Source organism: Musca domestica, unplaced genomic scaffold (assembly GCF_030504385.1).
Source record: "Musca domestica strain aabys unplaced genomic scaffold, Musca_domestica.polishedcontigs.V.1.1 55, whole genome shotgun sequence".
In the NCBI taxonomy this organism is placed as follows: Eukaryota; Metazoa; Arthropoda; class Insecta; order Diptera; family Muscidae; genus Musca; species Musca domestica.
In genome coordinates, this window is record NW_026712355.1 from 2,215,924 (window position 1) to 2,235,511 (window position 19,588).

Genomic DNA, 19,588 nt, shown 5'->3' on the forward strand with positions numbered 1-19,588 from the left:
AATAACTTCTAATCCAATTCCCCTTCCCTCCCTCCAGTTCGTTTTCTCCATCATTGCCTCGACGATACCCGTACCCTCCGGCATTTTCATACCCGTCTTTAAAATTGGTGCCGGCTTGGGCCGTTTGATAGGTGAAAGCATGCATTTGTGGTTCCCTAACGGTGTCCGCTATGGCGGTCGCCTCTCGCCCATCAACCCTGGCGGCTATGCTGTGGTAGGTGCTGCTGCATTTTCGGGCGCTGTCACGCATACGGTCTCAGTGGCGGTAATCGTGTTCGAAATGACCGGCCAAATTACGCACGTCGTGCCGGTGATGATAGCTGTCCTGATAGCCAATGCCATTGCGGCCCTGCTCCAGCCCTCTATGTATGATAGTATTATACTTATCAAAAAGTTGCCATATCTGCCCGATCTACTGCCATCCAGTTCGGGTATGTATAGCATCTATGTGGAGGACTTTATGGTGCGCGATGTCAAGTACATATGGCAAGGTATCACCTATCAACGTCTCAAAGAAGTACTGAAGAGCAACAAGACGCTGCGTTCCCTTCCCCTGGTCGATAGTCCGGAAAATATGATTCTGCTGGGGTCGGTGCAACGTTATGAACTCATCAAAATGATCGAAAAACACATTGGCCGTGAAAAACGCATGGAGGTAGCCCAGAAATGGAAAAAGGAGGCTGAGGAACGCATACGCGAAGAGGAACGCAAAAAGCAGGAGGCCGAACAGCGTATGCGCCGTCCATCCCGTTTCGAAGTCCTGCCCGCCCCTGACATTCTCAGTCTGCGTCAAATAGCCAACGACGAAATGTTGCCACCCAAAAAGAAACAGGAAACCCTCAACAATACGCTCCAGCCGCGTAAATCCATTCTCAAAAAGACAAACTCATTTAATCTTAAAGCTTTTACACCTTCCTCGCTGAATAGTCCCAGCATAACGCCATATTCCACCATAACCGGCGCCGAGCAGCGCATCCGCAATGCCTTCGAGACCATTTTCAAGAAATCAACCACCCTACAAGATGTTCAGCCCAGTGATGGCCAGGAGCCGGGTTCGATATCGGCTGCAACGAGTACCGGTGACATGATGACACCCGGCACCCCGACGGTACAGAGGGCGCCCAGTACACCGGGTATCTCGAAAAAAGTTCAATTGGTAAGTTTGAGAAAATGGATTTTGAAATTTTTGTTTTGGTTTGATATGCATGTCTTAGCTTGGTGTTTTTACTAACCGCTTTTGTTGTCTGTGTTGTTGTATTTTGTTATTTTATAATTTCTATTTTTTCTAAAACGCAAAGAATGCACAAAAGAAACCTCAATCCGAGGAGGATGCAAATATGGTAATAAATACTATTCCCAACTGTATTCACAAAGAAAATCGAGGCACATTCGTTCACCGTAACACCGAACGCTAGATGTCCTTGAAAAAATACCTAAAAAGTCCATATCCTTTAACATATTTTTTTATATATTCCCATAAAATGCAAATTATTTTACATATCTTCCAAAAAAAATCATTTTTTTATTTATTTCATAGAATTTATAATTCTATGTTAATTTAATATTCTTAGGAATATTAAACTTTCAATTGTTCCCAAGTAATCCATATCCTTTATATTATTTTTAAAGAATATAGATTTTTTTAAAAATTGATATTTTTAAAATTATTTCTAAAAATGTAACGTTTTTGAAACATATTTTCAAAAAATTCAAACATTTCAAAAAAATTCCTATAAAATCCACGCCTTTTAAAAATATATCTAAATTCATATCTCTCTAAAAAATCCGACTCTTTTAAAACTATTCCAAAAGTTTAAAAAAATCAATATCCTTTAAACCTTTTTTTAAATTTATTGTTTTTGAATCATTTTTCCAAAAAAAAAATTAAAAAAACCTTTTACAAACATTCCTCAAAAATTCAGCACCTTTACTCTCTCTTTTAAAACTATTCCAAAAGTTTAAAAAATCAATATCATTTAAACTTTTTTTAATTTAACGTTTTTGAGACATTTTTCCAAAAAAAAAAATTAAAAAACCTTTTACAAACATTTCTCAAAAATTCACCACATTTAAAAATTTATCTAAAAATCCACATCCTTTGAAAAAAAATTCTAACAAACCACCTCTACCAAAAGTTTTAAAAAATCATTACGGATTTTTTAAAAAATCAATATCCTTTAGCCTTTTTTTTAAATTTAATGTTTTTGAAACATTTTCCAAAAAAAAATAAATAAATAAAAAACCTTTTACAAACATTCCTCAAAAATTCACGACCTTTAAAAATGTATCTAAAAATCCACATCCTTTGAAAAAATTCAAAAAACCAACTCCTTTAGGAAAATTCCAAAAATTGCGAGTCCTTAAAAAAAACACTATGAATCCACATCCTTTAAAATGTTTCCCAAAATATTCACTTTATTTTAAAATGTTTCTAAACGATTCCATACCTTCTACAAATATTTCTAAAAAATCGATGTCCTTTGAAAATTTTTCTAAAAATCTCATATTTGACCTTCGAACAATATTCTTAAAAATTCATGTCCTTTGAAATATATTCCCAAATATACAATCTCTTGAAAACTATTTATAAAAATTTAAAAAATTAATTAAAAATTATCTAAAAAGTACAAAAGACGGAAAAATGTTCCTAAAATGTACGCCCTTGAGACATTTTTCGGAAAAAATTTATCGGGTTATGTCCGCTACTTTCTAGGGACTATGACCGAACCACCATAATGGAATGGGGATTATGTCCAAGAAAAAAAAAACGGTCATAAACCCCAGAACGTAGCCGACATAGCCCCATAATAATGGGTACGTCCAAAAACTTTTACCTCTGGGTATGTCCGCTCACCGACTAACGCGAACTCAAGTTTACTACATTTAATACATTTTTGTAAGTAGTCCCCACAGCACACGGTATACTCTTCACTTTATTATGGGGATTATGACCGAAAAAAACGACATAATCCCCACAATTGCAATGGGGATTATGACCGTGGGGATTATGTCCGAGCGCACGTTTTGCTTTTTCCATTTCAAATAAAAGTGTAGTCATCCAAACTTCGTATATCCTATTATTATTGTTAAACTTAGATCGGGTTCGGAGATGGACAATATCGGTCCACTCCTTCTGGTACCTACCCACAAAAGGTTGAAATTTTCAAAAAATATATTTTTTGCAGGGAAAGAGAAAGATAATCCTATTTTGCTCCAACTTGAGAATCCCATAATTTGCATCTGTGCTAGATCAGGTGCGAAAATGGACTATATCGGCCCATTCCATCAAGTACCTCCCCTACAAAGGATCAAAATTTGGAATAATTATAACTCTTATAAAATTGTCTTTAAATTTCACACATCCCAATAATTTTATTAACCCAAGATCCTTCTGGTACCTCCCACACAAAATGACAAAATTTTCAAAGAAAATAATTTAGTGCACAGACAAAGAAAGGATAATCCGATTTTGCTCCAACTTTGCGAATCCTAATATTTTTATCAGTGCTAGGCTAGGTGCGAAAATGGACAACATCGGTCTACTCCTTCTGGTACCTCAACCACAATAAGTCGAAATTTTAATATCCATAGAGCTCATAAAACGCGAAATTATTATCCGACTCCATTAAGACTTGGCACATCTCAATATTTCTATCAACACAAGATCTGTTATAAAAACAGTAGCGATCGGACCATTCCTTCTGGTACCTACCCCACAAAGGGTCAACGTTTTAAATAACCAAAACGATCACAATAGCCAAAATAAGCATCAGATTCTCTTTATATTTCACACATCCCATTATTTCCACTAACAAAAGATCTGTTGTGAAGATGGGATATATCGGTTCACTCCTTCTGGTCCTCCCCCACAATGGCTGACATTTTTAAATACCCGTGAAACTCATGAAAAGCGAAATTAACATCCGATTCCATTCAAGACTTGGTATATCTCAATATTTCCATCAACACAAGATCTCTCATACTACATTTCGGACCATTTCTTTTGGTACCTCCCCCACATAGGATTCAAAATTTTTGAAAAACTCTCAAAGATACAGAGATAAACATCCAACTCTCATCAAATTTCACACATCCAAAGATTTTGGCTAACATCAGATTTGTTGTGAAGATGATATATATCTGCGAACCCCTTCTATTACCTCACCCACAAAAAGACACAATTTTCAATACTTTTATCTGTCATAAATTATGAAACAGGTCCGCGATTCTTTACAACTTGCCATATCTAAATATATGTCTCTCAGCCAGAAACCTGATATGAATATGCAACTTATTGGAATTTATGATTTTACATAAAATTGAAAATAAATGCTCGATTTTCTTATAATTTTGCTCATTCCGGAATATTTCGGTCGACCCTATCTGTTACCTCACGCACAATTCACCATTTTCTAAAAATTATCACCTATCTCATATAAAGTGAAGGAACTAACCAATGTAGTATAAACATGGCTCATCGCAATATTTATATCATATTTATTTGGGTCCGATACAAAATGGACAATATTGGTCCATTCCTTCGGAACCTACTCCATAGAGGGTCAACAATTTGAATAATCAGAACAGAAGTCTAAGTATATTTAAATAATCGAACATTGGCTGAGGGTACACATATGTGAGCAAAACCGACTGATACTTTTTAACTGGTTTTAAAACATCCATCATGTTTCCAGCCAAACCCAGAAATCCTTCGAATAACATTCTTAAAATATTCAAGACCATATGTCCTACAAGAATTATTCCTAAAAATTTACTTTCAAAGCACTAGAAGGCTTTGGAAAAAAAATATATAATCCAGGATAGAGGTTATCCTTTAAAGGGTTGTCCATATTCGACGGACCCATCTGGCAACGCCATAACTTTTGACAGAGATGTCACATCGCTCAATGACATACCGCGTTTGAAGCGTCAGTCCAAGCAGATTTTTACCATGAGAAGAAGTCAATTGTGAAAACTCAACGGGCTTTTAAAAAATGTGAGAAGTGCGCCTTCTAAGAACACCATTAAACTTTTATACGAAAAATTTTCGACTGGTAACGCTCTTTCTAATCCGAAGAGGCCATATAAAAGTCGACCAAGGCAATCGGCCGAGAATATCGCTGCCGTACCAGCCAGTGTTGAGAGGTCCCCAAGAACATCCCAAAAACGCCGTTCTCAGCAGTTGGGCCTGGCGCGGTCCACTTTACAACGGATTATTCGCATTGATTTGCATTTGTTCCCGTACAAAATTCAATTGACGCAAAGAATGTTGCCTGCGGACAAGCCTCGTCGATTGGAATGGGCCCAAAGGGCTCAAAGGTCCGTCGAATACGGACGACCTTGTACATAATGTGGACAAATCCCTGACTCTCACAATCGGCTCACAGACGCAGACCCAAAGTGTCCGCTTGGACTTTTTTCCTTCCATGTTCATACCTTATCCGCATTGAAGGTGTCCTTATCCAGAAACCTTATTCTAGTATAACAGATTTGCAATATATGCAATTATGTATACATTCTTCCCGATCCGTCCCGATCCTCAAGCTCAAATTTCAATCCATAGACCATCTGATTCTCCAGACCATTGTGAGCAACCGACAGGTTTCAGTTTAGAAATTAAAGGCTTTGTCTATGTCACCCATATCTCCCTATCTAAACCCTTCTTGGAAATGAGTAATAGCTTAGCTTGATCCACAGGTTTCAATCAGTTCACGTAGTTTCTTTACTCATAAAACTTCCAATGCATATGGGATCCTGTGAGAGAACACTACGTATCCTGCACGAATTGCTGACTCCAACTATGCCCAAAACGTCCCCTTTAACTTCTTGATTTGCTGTGAAATATTTCTTTGCTACGATACATACTCGCACCTTATCCCCGTTGGAGGTACTTGATGTACCCCAGTCATTCCTTAGAGACCTTATTCCTGAAGATATTGTTTTCTTGTACAAAAGCTTTTACGGAGCTCAAAGATAATTTCAAGAGATTGGGGTTGTGTCTTTCCCCTCGAACCTCCCTCTCTAGACGCTTCTTTGAAGAGGGTGATAGCTTTTCGAGTTACAGATTAAAATCCGAAATCATATACCTTCGTCAAACTTGATGATAATAAGAAATTGACCTACATTTCGCCAGTTAAAAATTTCGATTTCTTCCTCCATGGCATCTTAAAGAATTCTGAATCAGTCTCCTCCGTCTATGAAATTTTATCAAGGTATGATACCAAAATTGACGGTGTTTTTGAGAGCCTTTGAACAACTGAACTAACAGAATCCATGCGAAGATCAAGCTTAAAAAAGTATTTGAAAAATTGTTAACACCTTGTTGGCCCCGATAATATAATATTCTTTAAAATTTCTCCCCCCCCCCTTTTTTTGCCCCTTTGTAATGCATTTTAGAAAAAAGTCTAGTTGCTTGCTTTTCTTCTCGCCCTCCTCACATCCACTCACATTTCCCCACCCCTCCACTCTTTCACTTGATAACTTCAATTGGAAATTTTGAAAATATTTGCAAGCAAGTACCACCAGGTACCCCACCAAGACTTAAAAAAACTCAGCCGTATATTATTGGTCTGAATAAAACGACAATTATAAATGACATCCATGGTCGGGCCAAATTCAAGCCGATACATCAGCCAAATATGCAGCCACTACCATCGATTTTGAAAAATTCCGAAAAATGTAAAGATCTCTATTACAACACACTAAATGAGGCGGATTTTGATGCCATAACGGCTGAGAATACTAAACAAAATAAAGTTAATAAACCCACTATTAAATCAATTTTGAAAAAGCATGACAACTTTAAAATGCTACTGAAAAAATCGACAGAATTGAAAAAGGCAGAAAAAGATAAACAAAATCTAGAAACACAACAGGGCGTCTCTGGGGATGGCAACCCCAGTCCTAGTAAGGAAACGGTGGAGGGGAATGGTAAAAATAAAAATATTAGCTCTGAATCGTTAAATGTTGAGAGAAATGAAAAGGAAACGGAGAATCAGGTAAGTATGGGTGGGGCTGGTAGGCATAAACTTTATTTTTACACCCTCCACCATACATAGCATGGAGTGTATATTCAGTTCGTCATTCCGTTTGTAACTCATCGAAATAATCATTTTAGACATAACCAAGTATCATTCTTGATCAGCTTAAAATTCAAGACGATTTAGCCCTGTCCATCCGTCCACCTGTCGGTCTGTTGTAATCACGCTACAGTCAAAACGAATAAAGATAGGAAGCTAAAATTTTGTACAGATCAGTCTTTTGTCTGCAGGCAGGTCAAGTTCGAAGGTGAGCTACATCGGTCTACGATATCGTATCGCCCCCATATAACGGTACCCTCTGATATTGATGATTGTAGCCAAATGTTTCAATGAAATTGACTGAAAATCCACAAAAAAAAAACTCCTTCTGAGTACTTTAGCCCCTAGAAGAGGGGGTATCCCCCATATAACGATACCTCCCTATTTTCGGTATTTTGATGATTATAGCTACATTTTTCAATGGAATTGTCTAAAAATCCATACTAGAAGTTCTTTCTAAGCACTTGACCTCCTGCAAGAAAAATGTCTCCATAGGTCAACGGTATCGTATAGCCCACATACAACGGTACCCCCAGATTTTCGGTATTTTGACGATTTTAGGGACATTATTCACCGGAGTTGTTTCAAATTTCATATTTAGAGTTCGTAATGGATACTACAGCCTGTGATAGAAAATTGTCTTTGTAGATCCAGGTCTTCGTATAGCCCCCATATAATGGTACCTCCCGATATTCGGTATTTTGATTATTTTAGCGAAATTATTCACCGTGAATGTTTTAAATTTGGTATTTGAAGTTCGTAATGGATACTACAGCCTGTGACAGAAAATTGTCTGTGCAGGTCCACGTCTTCGTATAGCCCCCATACAACGGTACCTCCTAATATTCGGTATTTTGATGATTTTAGCGAAATTATTCACCGGAGATGTTTCAAATTTGGTATTTGAAGTTCGTAATGTATTCTTCGGCCTATGACAGAAAATTGTCTGTGCAGGTTCACGTCTTCGATTAACCCCCATATAACCGCACCTCCCAATATTCGGTATTTTGATGATTTTAGCGAAATTATTCACCGTAAATGTTTCAAATTTTGGCATTTGAAATTCGTAATGGATACTACAGCCTATGACAGAACATTGTCTGTGCAGGTCCACGTCTTAGTATAGCCCCCATATAACGGCACCTCCCGATATTCGGTATTTTGATGATTTTAGCGACATTATTCGCCGGAATTGTTTGAAATTTCATATTTGAAGTTCCTAATAGCTACTAGAGCCTATGACAAAAAATTGTCTGTGTAGGTCCAGGTCTTCGTATAGTCTCCATATAACGGTACCTCCCAATATTCGGTATTTTGATGATTTTAGCGACATTATTCACCGGAGTTGTTTCAAATTTCATATTTAGAGTTCGTAATCGATACTACAGCCTATAACAAAAAATTGTCTGTGCAGGTCCACGTCTTCGTATAGGCCCCATATATCAGTACCTCCCTATATTCGGTATTTTGATGATTTTAACCCCATTATTCACAGGAATTGTTTCAAATTTGGTATTTGAAGTTCGTAATGGGATCTACAGCCTGTGACAGAAAATTGTCTATGCAGGTCCAGGCGTTCGTATGGCCCCGATATATCGATATTTTGATAAATTATTCATCGGATTTTCGTATTTAATTGTAATGGTTTACATAGGTCCACGTCTTCGTATAGACCCCAATATATCGGCAGAATTTTTAAAGGATTTTATTTTTATTTATTTCATTTATTTATTAATTTTTTTTTTAAAATTTCCAAATTCGTTCCAAATGGTGGAGGGTATTCAATGTTCGGCCCGGCCGAATTTACTGCATATTTTACTTGTTTCATCTAAATTATCTTCTAAATCCTGCATGCTCTCAGAATTTGAATGAAAAGGATACTCAGTCCACTGAGAACTTGCAAGCCAATCACAAAGGGCCAGTAAGTATTGTTTTCTCGTTTTAATGTAAAAATTCATAATTTTAATGAAAGTTGTATTGATTCCATGTAAAAGTTCATTGATTTTATGAAAAGATAACTTGGCTTTATGAAAAGTTCATAGATTGAATAAAATGTCACTTGATTCAATGAAAAAGTTCATTGATTTTATGAAAAATTCATAAATTGAATTTTTATTGATTTTATGAAAATGTTCCTTAAATTTATGTAAGATTTCATCGATTTTATGAAAAGATAACCTGGTTTTATGTAAAGTTCCTAAATTTAATGAAATGTTACTCGATTTAATGGAAAATTTCATTGATTTTATGTACCCATTCATAATTTTAATGAAAGAATTATTGATTTCATGTAAAAGTTCATTAATTTTATGAAAAGATCATTTGATTTTATGACGAGAAATTTTATTTAATTCAATGTAAAAGTTTAATGATTTTAAGAAAAGTCTCTAAATTAAAAAAAATGTTTATTAATTTAATGAAAAAGTTCATTGATTTTATGAAAAGTTTCTAAATTAAATGAAAAGTTATTTAATTCAATTAAAAAGTTCATTGATTTTATGAAATGTTAATTGATTCAATGAAAAAGTTCATTGATTTTATGAAAATTTCATAAATTGAATTTTTATTGATTTTATGAATATGTTCCTTAAATTTATGTAAGATTTCATCGATTTTATGAAATGATAACTTGGTTTTATATAAAGTTCCTAAATTTAATGAAATGTTACTGGATTTAAAGAAACATTTCATTGATTTCATGTACCCATTCATAATTTTAATGAAAGAATTATTGATTTCATGTAAAAGTTCATTAATTTTATGAAAAAATCATTTGATTTTATGAAGAGTTCCTAGATCGAATGAAATTTTATTTAATTCAATATAAATGTTCATTGATTTTATGAAAAGTTATTTAATTCAATGAAATATTTCATTGATTTAATGAAATGTTACTTAATTCAATGAAAAAGTTTCTAAATTAAATGAAATGTTATTTAATTTAATGAAAAAGTTCATTGCTTTTATGAATTGTTACTTGATTTAATGAAAAAGTTCATTGATTTTTTGACAAGTTCCTAAATTGAACGCAATGCCTCCGAATTCTATTTAACAATTTTTTTTTTTTGATTTTATGAAAAAGTTTCTAGAATTTATGTAAAAATTCATTTATTTCTATGAAAATTAATTATTTTATGAAAAAAAAGTTCCTTGATTTAATGAAAATGTTCCTACTAACCCATGGTGTTATGGTGTAATGTATAATCTTTTAATGTAATCTGTATATTTTTCTCTTCTTTTCTCTTCCTCACATACACACACCCTGTCTCTCTCTCTCTCTCTTCCACTCGCTCTTAACATATATTATCTTTAACTACGCACATGTACATACACTTCAATAAACTTATGCGAAACACAAAAACCCCCATTTGTATAGTCCTATAAAGGCAGTATCAAAAAGGTCAAAAGTGTCCAATTGGTATGTTATGGTGATGGCTACAATTTATTCCTAAGCTTTCTAAGCACCTCATTTTTAATTTATAAAATTTGTTAACTTTTTATTTTAGCCACGAGAACGTGTCATTGATATGTCACCGGAGGATCAAAAGAAATGGGAAATGGAAGAAATGCAAAAACCCATTGACCTGGAGAAGGCCAATGTCAACATTGATCCCAGTCCCTTCCAGCTGGTCGAACGTACCTCTATACTCAAAGTACATTCACTGTTCTCAATGGTGGGCATCAATCATGCCTATGTCACGAAAATTGGCCGTCTTGTTGGGGTGGTGGGCTTGAAGGAGGTAAGTGAAGAATAAGGCAAAATAAAACTATGGGTCACTTGAAAAACATCCTGAACAGAAGACAAGGTTGAATGTCCTTTGAAAATATTCGTGAAAATCTAAGTTTATAGTTTTAGTGTTTCTTGGATAAATAGGACTCTATGAGAAGAGCATAGATTTGTTTTGTTTTACTCCCAAAAGAGAGAGAGTGCTTGAAGGGTAGGAGTTGTAAACAAAGTTTTTTCTCCACTCTTTTGTTGTATGTGGAAGCGCTCTCGAATTTCTCCTGTTTGAAAAATAAGAGTAGCCAAGATAATGAGCGAAATAGAGTAAGAGTTTACTCCAAGAGTTAACTCGAGTGAGCATTTATATTGTTTGGCGACAATGCTCTTCAGCATCTTTGGTCTAATTTGAAAATTTAGCCTAATTAAGGCAATGGTCATTCGGTGATGGATATTTATTTCGTTTGCAAAAATACACGTACTTACTAACAAAATGGCAAAAACTAATTACCCACCCGAAAACGAACAAAACATATTCGCTCTTATTTGAGTGGCATAGGATTCAGAGTACTCCCGCTCGAATCCGAGTAAAGAGTTCGAAGCTCGCTCGAATTTCAGAGCTACATTCCAGAGTGATTGAAATGTCAAATATGTGAGGATAAGTAGACAGACAAATAGAGGTCGCTAAATGTGATTGCTTTGACATACTTAGGGTTTTCATCAGTGACTGCAGGTTGTACTCTTTGAATCCGAAGAGATATCATATCAGAGTTCGAATAAATCCCATATTGTCTTTCTGAATTGAATATCAAGGCTTCATTCGTTTTCTTAATGCTATGCTTTACGAAGTCTACTACTAGCTTATGATTCAAACTTGTCTAAAGTGGCTCCCAATATTTTAAGAGTAGCGGAATTTGGACCAGGTTCCACGAAAAAAAAAAAAACAATTAAATTAAAATGTAAAGCTACGGATCACAATTCGGATAAAATCCAATTGATCTTAAGTTTTTCGCTCGTCCTTCGTACGCCTTAGAAATAATCTACTCGATTTTGCTCTTCTTCTCTCCTCTTTCTATCCAAAGCATCAAATATATATGTGCCAGGTATCAGTCCAACGCAACCAGATCAGAGTTGGGGAAATACTCGTATGGTTTTAAAATTGTTCGTCCTAATGATAAAAACATGTCAAAAGTGGCGCCCAACTCTTACAAGTTATTAACGTCGTTCGGGTTTCGGTGGAAAAATGTAAATTTTCAAATACGTAAATGCTCCAGATAAGTTTTCAGAACGAATCTCTTTGGTTTTACGTCATTGACTCAGTATCCTCGTCCATTCGTATCTTCTTTTTTTTTTTTTGGTTTATTAATAAATGTTGGATAGATGCCCGTATTACCTATATAGCAAGACTAGTTCTGTTTTTAGTGAATACTTAAGTACATGAAGAATCGAACTGGTTCCGCTAAGGATTTAAAGTTAAGGATTTAAAGTTACATTGTGTTTGCCGAAAGAAGCACCCAACTTTCCGAAAGAAATGCCCAATTTCAAAATCTACTTTGCTTCTCCAACATCCAATTAATAATTCAGTTCTCTGAAGCATATGTTGATGTTGAAGGAGAGAGGTTATGAAATCTGGTGATCTCCCACTTGTTATGATTTTATGTAGGTGGATGGTCTGATCTTAGAAAAATAATGGGTTGGGAACATGACGACTTAACGGTTTCTCTCCCATCTTTTTATACCCCACACCACAAGGTGGTCAGGTTATTATGTCTTTGTGCATTTGTTTGTAACAGGCAAAAGGTAACGAAATAGACCCATAGTTCCTTTTGATGATCTGCATAGAATCACATTCTGATTCGATTTATGCATGTCCGTCCGTCCGTCCATGTATTTTTGTAAACAAAGTACAGTTCGCCTTTATTACCCGGTCCAGATGAAATTTTGCACAAATCATTTGTTTGGCCCAAGCACGAACCCTATTGAAATTGGAGATAATCGGTCAAAATTTAGATATAGCTCCCATATATATCTTCGTCCGATTTGCCTTTTATTGTGCACCAAACGTGTAATGTCTATCCGAATAGTATGAAATGTTGCAAGTACGATCAGATTGGACCTGAAAATAAGTATGCCAAATTTGAAATCGAAATCGGTTCAGATATAGCTATAGCTCCCATATATTTTGTTCATCCGATTTGTTATTTTTGTCCTCCGCAGCCGTAATATGCACTCTGTAACAACAATATTTGGGGACGTATATCAAATACAGCTCAAAAATACATTTGCTAAATTTTATCGAGATCGGTTCAGATTTGGATATAGCTCCCATATATAACTTCGTCCGATTTACCTTTGATTGTGCACCAAACGTCTAATATTTGCCCAAATTGGATGAAATTTGGCACTTACGACCGAATTGAGTCTAGAAGCTAGTATGTCAAATTTGGTGAAGATCGGGTTCAGATGTAACTGTTCATCCGATTTGTCATATTTGTTACCCACAGCCGTAATATGCACTCCGTAACAACAATATTCAGGGAAATATATCAAACACAGCTCAGAAATATCTTTGCCAAATTTTATCGAGATCGGTTCCGATTTGTATATAGCTCATATATATATTTTTATCCGATTTCAAATTAATTGTGCACCATATGGGCAATACAATTCCGAATTTAAAAGATACAAATGCTTCGGCATACTTAGTCCTTTGAACTTTAAATTATAATTATAATCATAGCGTGTATGATTGAATTCTCCCATAAAAACTTTTAATTGTTATGCGCAGCTCTACTAAATTAGCAAAGTGGTGTAGGGTATCATAAAATCGGCCTTGCCCCGCTTTAAGACTTTCTTTACAGGTTTCAGGTGATAAATTGGTTATACATCGTGTCATAGTCGATATGCTGCGCCATCGCTTGTAACTTGTTATAGGGCATAATGCCACAAGTGAGATAGTTCTGTATTGAATGAAGTGATGTAATCCTTCCTCAACAGGTTGTTGCCATAACAACGTTTTAGGATGTCATTTCATTATTTGCTTTATTAAATACGACTTTTCTGTTTTCAACATTTTCGGATGCGAATTTGTCGAAAGTGGCCCCCAATACTTTAGAAGTATTGACTTTTGCTTAGGCTTCAGTAGGGAAACTAGTTATACAGATAACTGGTTAAGTACTTAGAGATACCATATCAGGGTTCGGATAAAACCTATCTGGTCTTCTTATACTGTATGTCATGGCTTAGTCCATCGTTGGAATAATTGAATTTTCTCTGGGAAGTGGCGCCCAATATTTTAGAGTTTTTAGTACTCTTAGACTCGATCAAAAATTTACAAATAGTAGTGTAAATTACGGCTTAAGAACTTAGATACACAACATAAGATCTCGTATAAAACCCATCTAAGTAATTAGGTTGTCAGCCAAAAAATTGGAGAAGACTTGGGTGTTTTCTTTGTTTTTAGATGTTAAGTTACCGAAAGTGGCGCCCAACATTTTAGAGTTCTTGTATATTAGTCAGATTTTAGTACTGAAAACATGAGAAATATAATATCTAGAGATGCCAGAGCAGAATTCAGGCAAGACCTTCTGATTTTCTTAGGTTGTACGTGCTGACTTCTTATGTCGTGGCAATAGTCACCATGTCCTTGCCCGAGCTGTGTTTACACTTAACGGTTTTTCGAAAATGGTTTAAGAATTCCTGAACGTGGTCTAGATTTCAGTATCTAGAGATACCAGATCAGAGTTGGAATGATATCTATCTGATCCCCAATGGTTGTACGTCTACCCGAATGAGGGATTAGATTAAATCCACCTGGTCTGTAGATTTTTACCCACGCTGCTCCCAGCTAATGATTAAAATTGAATTATCTGTTCCTTACGTTTACATTTTCTATTTGTTCCTACAAATGGCGCACAATATTTTAAAGTTTATTACATCGGTCGTATGTGGCGCCCAATGTTTTAGACTTTTTGAACGTTGATTAGATCTCAATAAAAAAATTACAGTTTCAGTCCAAAGAGATGCAAAATCAGATTTTAGGATATCAGCTAAATATTTACAGAAGGTTATTCGGTTTTCTAAATTTTTGAATGCCAACTAACCAAAGGTGGCGCCCAACATTTTAGAGTTCTTGGTTTCAGTTTAGAAAAATGACTAGACAAGTGCGTCTTCCTGACTTCGTTCATGGTGTTTCGGCGGCATCTCCAGTTACCAACTTATAGGAAAATTATTGTCTAATTCGAGCTCGTATTGAACTCATACATCGTGGGAATGCTTGAGCTACTGTCAACTTATGATTGAAAGATGATTTCTTAATTTTCTGCGGATTCAGCTGCAAACTTTTTGAAAATGGCGCCCAATACTAAAGAGTTACTCTGATCACGTATGTTTACTTTAAGTGGCAGGGGTATCTCTTTTTTATGTGGAAAAGTTGACTTGGGAGCAGAACAGTTATATTCAGATGTTCGACTCGATTTCAGAACGGTATAATCATCTTTACATGATTTCAGGTTCAAGTTCTAAGCTGACGGAGTTAATTTGTAAAGAGTAGTCCAATCTGAAGAAATGCTTCATTTTTTGAGGACCTAGGTTTCCTGATCTTAACTTATGACTGTCTAGTGGACCCGGAGTTATCCAAGCATATTTTAAAGTGATTTGGAAATGATGTTGTCCAGCCTCTCTAGGATCGAGCGTTTTTATAGCCTTTTTTAATGTCCACTTCTCCACTGGTCGTCCAAATGAACCGGCTCCGTATAGGATGTCAGAAGCATGGCCTCTAGAATCTTTGCCACTCCCTTTTGGGCTTTCTAGGGCAAGTCCAAGGAATATTTTCCAAATTGTCCACACTTGATGTTCCTCAAAATATGTTTCTGATTTTTTTTCATGTTGGGCGCCACAAGTCGAATGTATGAAAAAGGCATGTTTAATATTTTTGTGGACAAACCTGCCGAATTAATCTGTGTGCGATCTTGGTGACTTCCATATTTTTACCAATGTTATACCTAAAAAAAGCGGAAAGCTCGGCATAACTTCCTTAAGGTACTAAGGACTGTTCGATGAACTACAAAAAGCTTCTGCAGTTTGGAATGTAATTTTGGCGGGTGATTTCCAATGTGGTTTGCTCGAAACTTTCTGTTGAGACTGAGAATTTTTACATCCGACTACGTTCTCCTTCCTTGAATTGTCTCTTAAATCAGCCTAGAGCATGCTATAGTATTGGAGATCGTAAATTTAAATAAATTTTCGCTAAGGCTCGGAAGTCGTAATCTTTATCATATTTTACACATTTTCTTAGGAGGCTGATTTAATTATTTTTCTAAAAAAAATTATTTTTCTCTTTTTCCCCTCTACAGCTCCGCAAGGCCATCGAAGACATCAACAGCAACAGTTTTGTGATATCGAATCAATTAAAAGACAATCCTCTCGATGTGGAAAACAGTGCCGCAGAGAAACCATTGCTGCCGCAAGACAGCAGCGATAAACAGGTGAATATGACTGTCACATCTATGGACTCGGCTCTATCGAATTCCGACAATTGTTCCGACATTGAAATGGAGAATATTCACAAGACGACAACGGTGACGGACACCGCAAAGACATGCAACACGACCACAACCACATCGCCATTAACAATCACTTCCGACAATCCAAATTCCACAACCTCGTCGCCTGGCCATCAGAGTGACTCGAAGGCAGAGTGACCGGGCCGGCAAAAATTTTGTCAAAAATTTTGTGTATATCTATGCTAAAAAAAAAAAAACAAAAACAACAACAAGTAGTTTCTAATTAGCTAAGTTTTTAAATCTAAGAAGAATTTAAGGAAAGCGTAAAAAAGATATTCTCCAAATGATTTTTAGTTAAATTTTCCCCTCCAAACAAAATATTGCAACAAGTAATTATTTTTATTAATTACTTGGCGGTTACTTTCCAAAACTTATTTTCAAGTCATGATTTAGAAAAAAAAATCTGACCTCATACGACCATAAGTCGTATAGTTAATTTTTTTTAATTGTATTTCAATGTGAATTTATTTTTTAAAACCAAAATTTTAAAACAAAAAAATCTTAAATATTTAATTTTTAAGTGTAAAATGTTTTTATTTTTCTCAAAAAAAAAACTAAAAACATCCACGAAGAATTTGTTTTTCTTCTCCCCAAACTATTTATAAATAATTAGACATTATTAAGAACATTTTAAGGTTATGTATAAAAAAAAAAATTATTACTATTTGTATTTGCTAGTTAGTTAAATATATTTTAAATATTTAAATTTTAATTAATTTAAATAAATTTAAAAGAAAAAAATAAAGAATTTGTAAAATAAATAAAACATAAACTGAAACTTATTGTATACCAAATAAATTAATTTTAATTGAAACCATTCGATTATATCCACTTTATTGCAAAGGAAATAACTTAGAAAAAGCAGTAAGTTCACCCGGGCCGAACTTTGAATACCCACCACCATTTGGAAAAAATTTGGAAATTTTCAAAAAAAAAATAAAATTCGTTAAAAATTCTGTAAAAATTGAAAAAATTCCGAATATAGCCGTTATATTGGGGTCTATACGAAGACGGGGACCTGCATAGGCAACTTTTGTCATGAGACATTACATTATTCAAATACGAAACCTGAAAACAAAATCCGGTAAATAATGTAGCTAAAATCAGGAAAATACCGAATGTAGGGAGGTACCGGTGTATGGGGCTCATACGGAGACCTGGAATTGCATAGGCAACCTATTAGGAACTTCAAATACGGAATTTCAAACAATTGCGGTGAATAATGTCGCTAAAATCATCAAAATACCGAATATCGGGAGGTACCGTTATATGGGGACTGTACGAAGACCTGGACCTGCACAGACAATTTTCTGTCTTAGGCTGTAGTATCCTTTACGAACTTCAAATACCAAATTTGAAGCAATTCCGGTTAATAATGTCGCTAAAATCATCAAAATATCGAATATTGGGGAGTATCGTTATATGGAGGCTATACGAAGACGTGGGTCCGCATATGCTAATTTCTATCATAGGCTGTAGTACCCATTACGAACTTCAATTCCGGTGAATAATGCCGCTAAAATCATCAAAATACCGAATATAGGGAGGTACTGATATATGGGGCCTATACGAAGACCTTGACCTGCATAAACAATTTTCTGTCATAGACTGTAGTTTCCATTACGAACTCTAAATACCAAATTTGAAACAACTCCGGTGAAAAATGTCACAAAAGAAAAACGTCAGAATACCGAATATAGGGAGGTATTGATATAAGGCGCCTACACGAAGGCGTGGATACGCACGGACCATTTTCTATCATAGGCTGTAGTACCCATTACGAACTTCAATTACGAAATTTAAAACAGTTCCGGTGAACAATGTCCGTAAAATTATCAAATTACCGAATATCGGGAGGTACTGATACATGGAGCCTATACAAAGACTGGATAGACAATATTCTGTCATAGACTGTAGTTCTCATTACGAAATCTTAATACGAAATTTCAAACAATTTCGGTGAATATTGTACCTAAAATCATCTAAATACCGAATATTGGGATGTACCGTTGTACGTGGGCTATACGATATCTTCCAGCGGGTAAAATGCTTAGAAAGAACTTCTAGTATGGATTTTTAGACAATTCCATTGAAAAATGTAGCTTAAATCATCAGTGGCCCGATTATCGATAACAACTATCGTTGAGTGGCGTTGCCAGTTGCGAAAATTGCATTATGTGTTGCAACTTTCAACTGAAGTTGCGAATTTCAGTTGCTACAGCGGCCATATTTGAGCAACCATCTATTTGCAGTTGCAGTGAACGTTTTCAAAGAAGAAAAAGTAAAATTGAGAGGTAAATACACATTTTCTTAACAATTATTGAAAAAATGGGTGCTAATCCAAACTTAGCTCGAGGAATCCGTGTCTTTGGTGAAACCAAAGCCACTGCAGATGAAGCGTGGAAGAAAATTTCCGACAACCTAAACAGTCATGGTCCACCAACAAGGACACCAGAATAATGGCAGAGAGTATGGAAATGTCGCAAAATAAAAGAAATCTTAACGCCACAGGTGGTGGTCCATCACAAGAAGTGCGTCTCTCGCCGTTGGAGCAAACCGCAGCAGATCTACTACAAATAAATTTAGTAACAGATCCTGCAGGTGCCATTTACGAAATAATTGAGACATGGGATGAAAATAGGATAGAAATAGTGTCAAATGTTGAGGTGGAGCAAGAAGAAGTTGCTACCCAAATGGAGAGTGTTCGTCCCACTCCGCGAACTGTAAGAAGGGAGGACAGCAAAATAAGTATCCTTAGGGAGCAAACATCCACACAAAATGAACTTTTGTTGACCATAGAAAAACTTGAAAAGGAAGTGAAAGAACAAAATGAAATTTTAATGGCAAACAATATTTTTTTGAAGGAAACAAATGAATTGTGTTTTGTTATTTCGAATTTATTGACATTTTTGAAGTTTAGAGTTCACAAAATGGAAAATACACTGATCGATAACACGTTTATCGACAACTCAATTGGGTTGCCTTCTATAATACAACATTTTATTTCAGTCCCGCTGACAACTGATAACGCAACCCAAGTTTGGTGGCAATGCATAATCGAGCCACAAAATACCGAATATAGGGAGGTTTCGTTATATGGGGGATATACGATACCTACACAGACAATACTCTTCCAAGGTCGTCAAGTACTCAGAAGGAACTTCTTTAGTGTATTTTCAGACAAGTTCATTGACAATTTTGGCTACAATCATTAAAATACCGAA

General features: G+C 35.5%; 1 protein-coding gene across 9 annotated transcripts in view; it reads left to right on the forward strand.

The window, feature by feature from the left end:
- The window catches only part of LOC101900472 (chloride channel protein 2), a 114,553-nt gene extending 97,871 nt beyond the window's left edge, over positions 1–16,682 (forward strand). For 6 of the 9 annotated variants that reach the window (XM_059128514.1, XM_059128516.1, XM_059128512.1 and 3 more), the window contains exons 10-16: positions 38–1,156; positions 1,299–1,340; positions 6,513–6,998; positions 8,941–9,000; positions 10,456–10,497; positions 10,586–10,819; positions 16,155–16,682. In XM_059128514.1, the coding sequence (XP_058984497.1) occupies positions 38–1,156; positions 1,299–1,340; positions 6,513–6,998; positions 8,941–9,000; positions 10,456–10,497; positions 10,586–10,819; positions 16,155–16,502 (2,331 nt within the window). In that variant the 3' untranslated portion in view covers positions 16,503–16,682. The remainder of the gene's footprint in view (positions 1–37; positions 1,157–1,298; positions 1,341–6,512; positions 6,999–8,940; positions 9,001–10,455; positions 10,498–10,585; positions 10,820–16,154) is intronic. The other 3 variants (XM_059128519.1, XM_059128520.1, XM_059128518.1) reach the window with 2 other exon arrangements.
- The last annotated feature ends 2,906 nt before the right edge of the window (positions 16,683–19,588 follow it).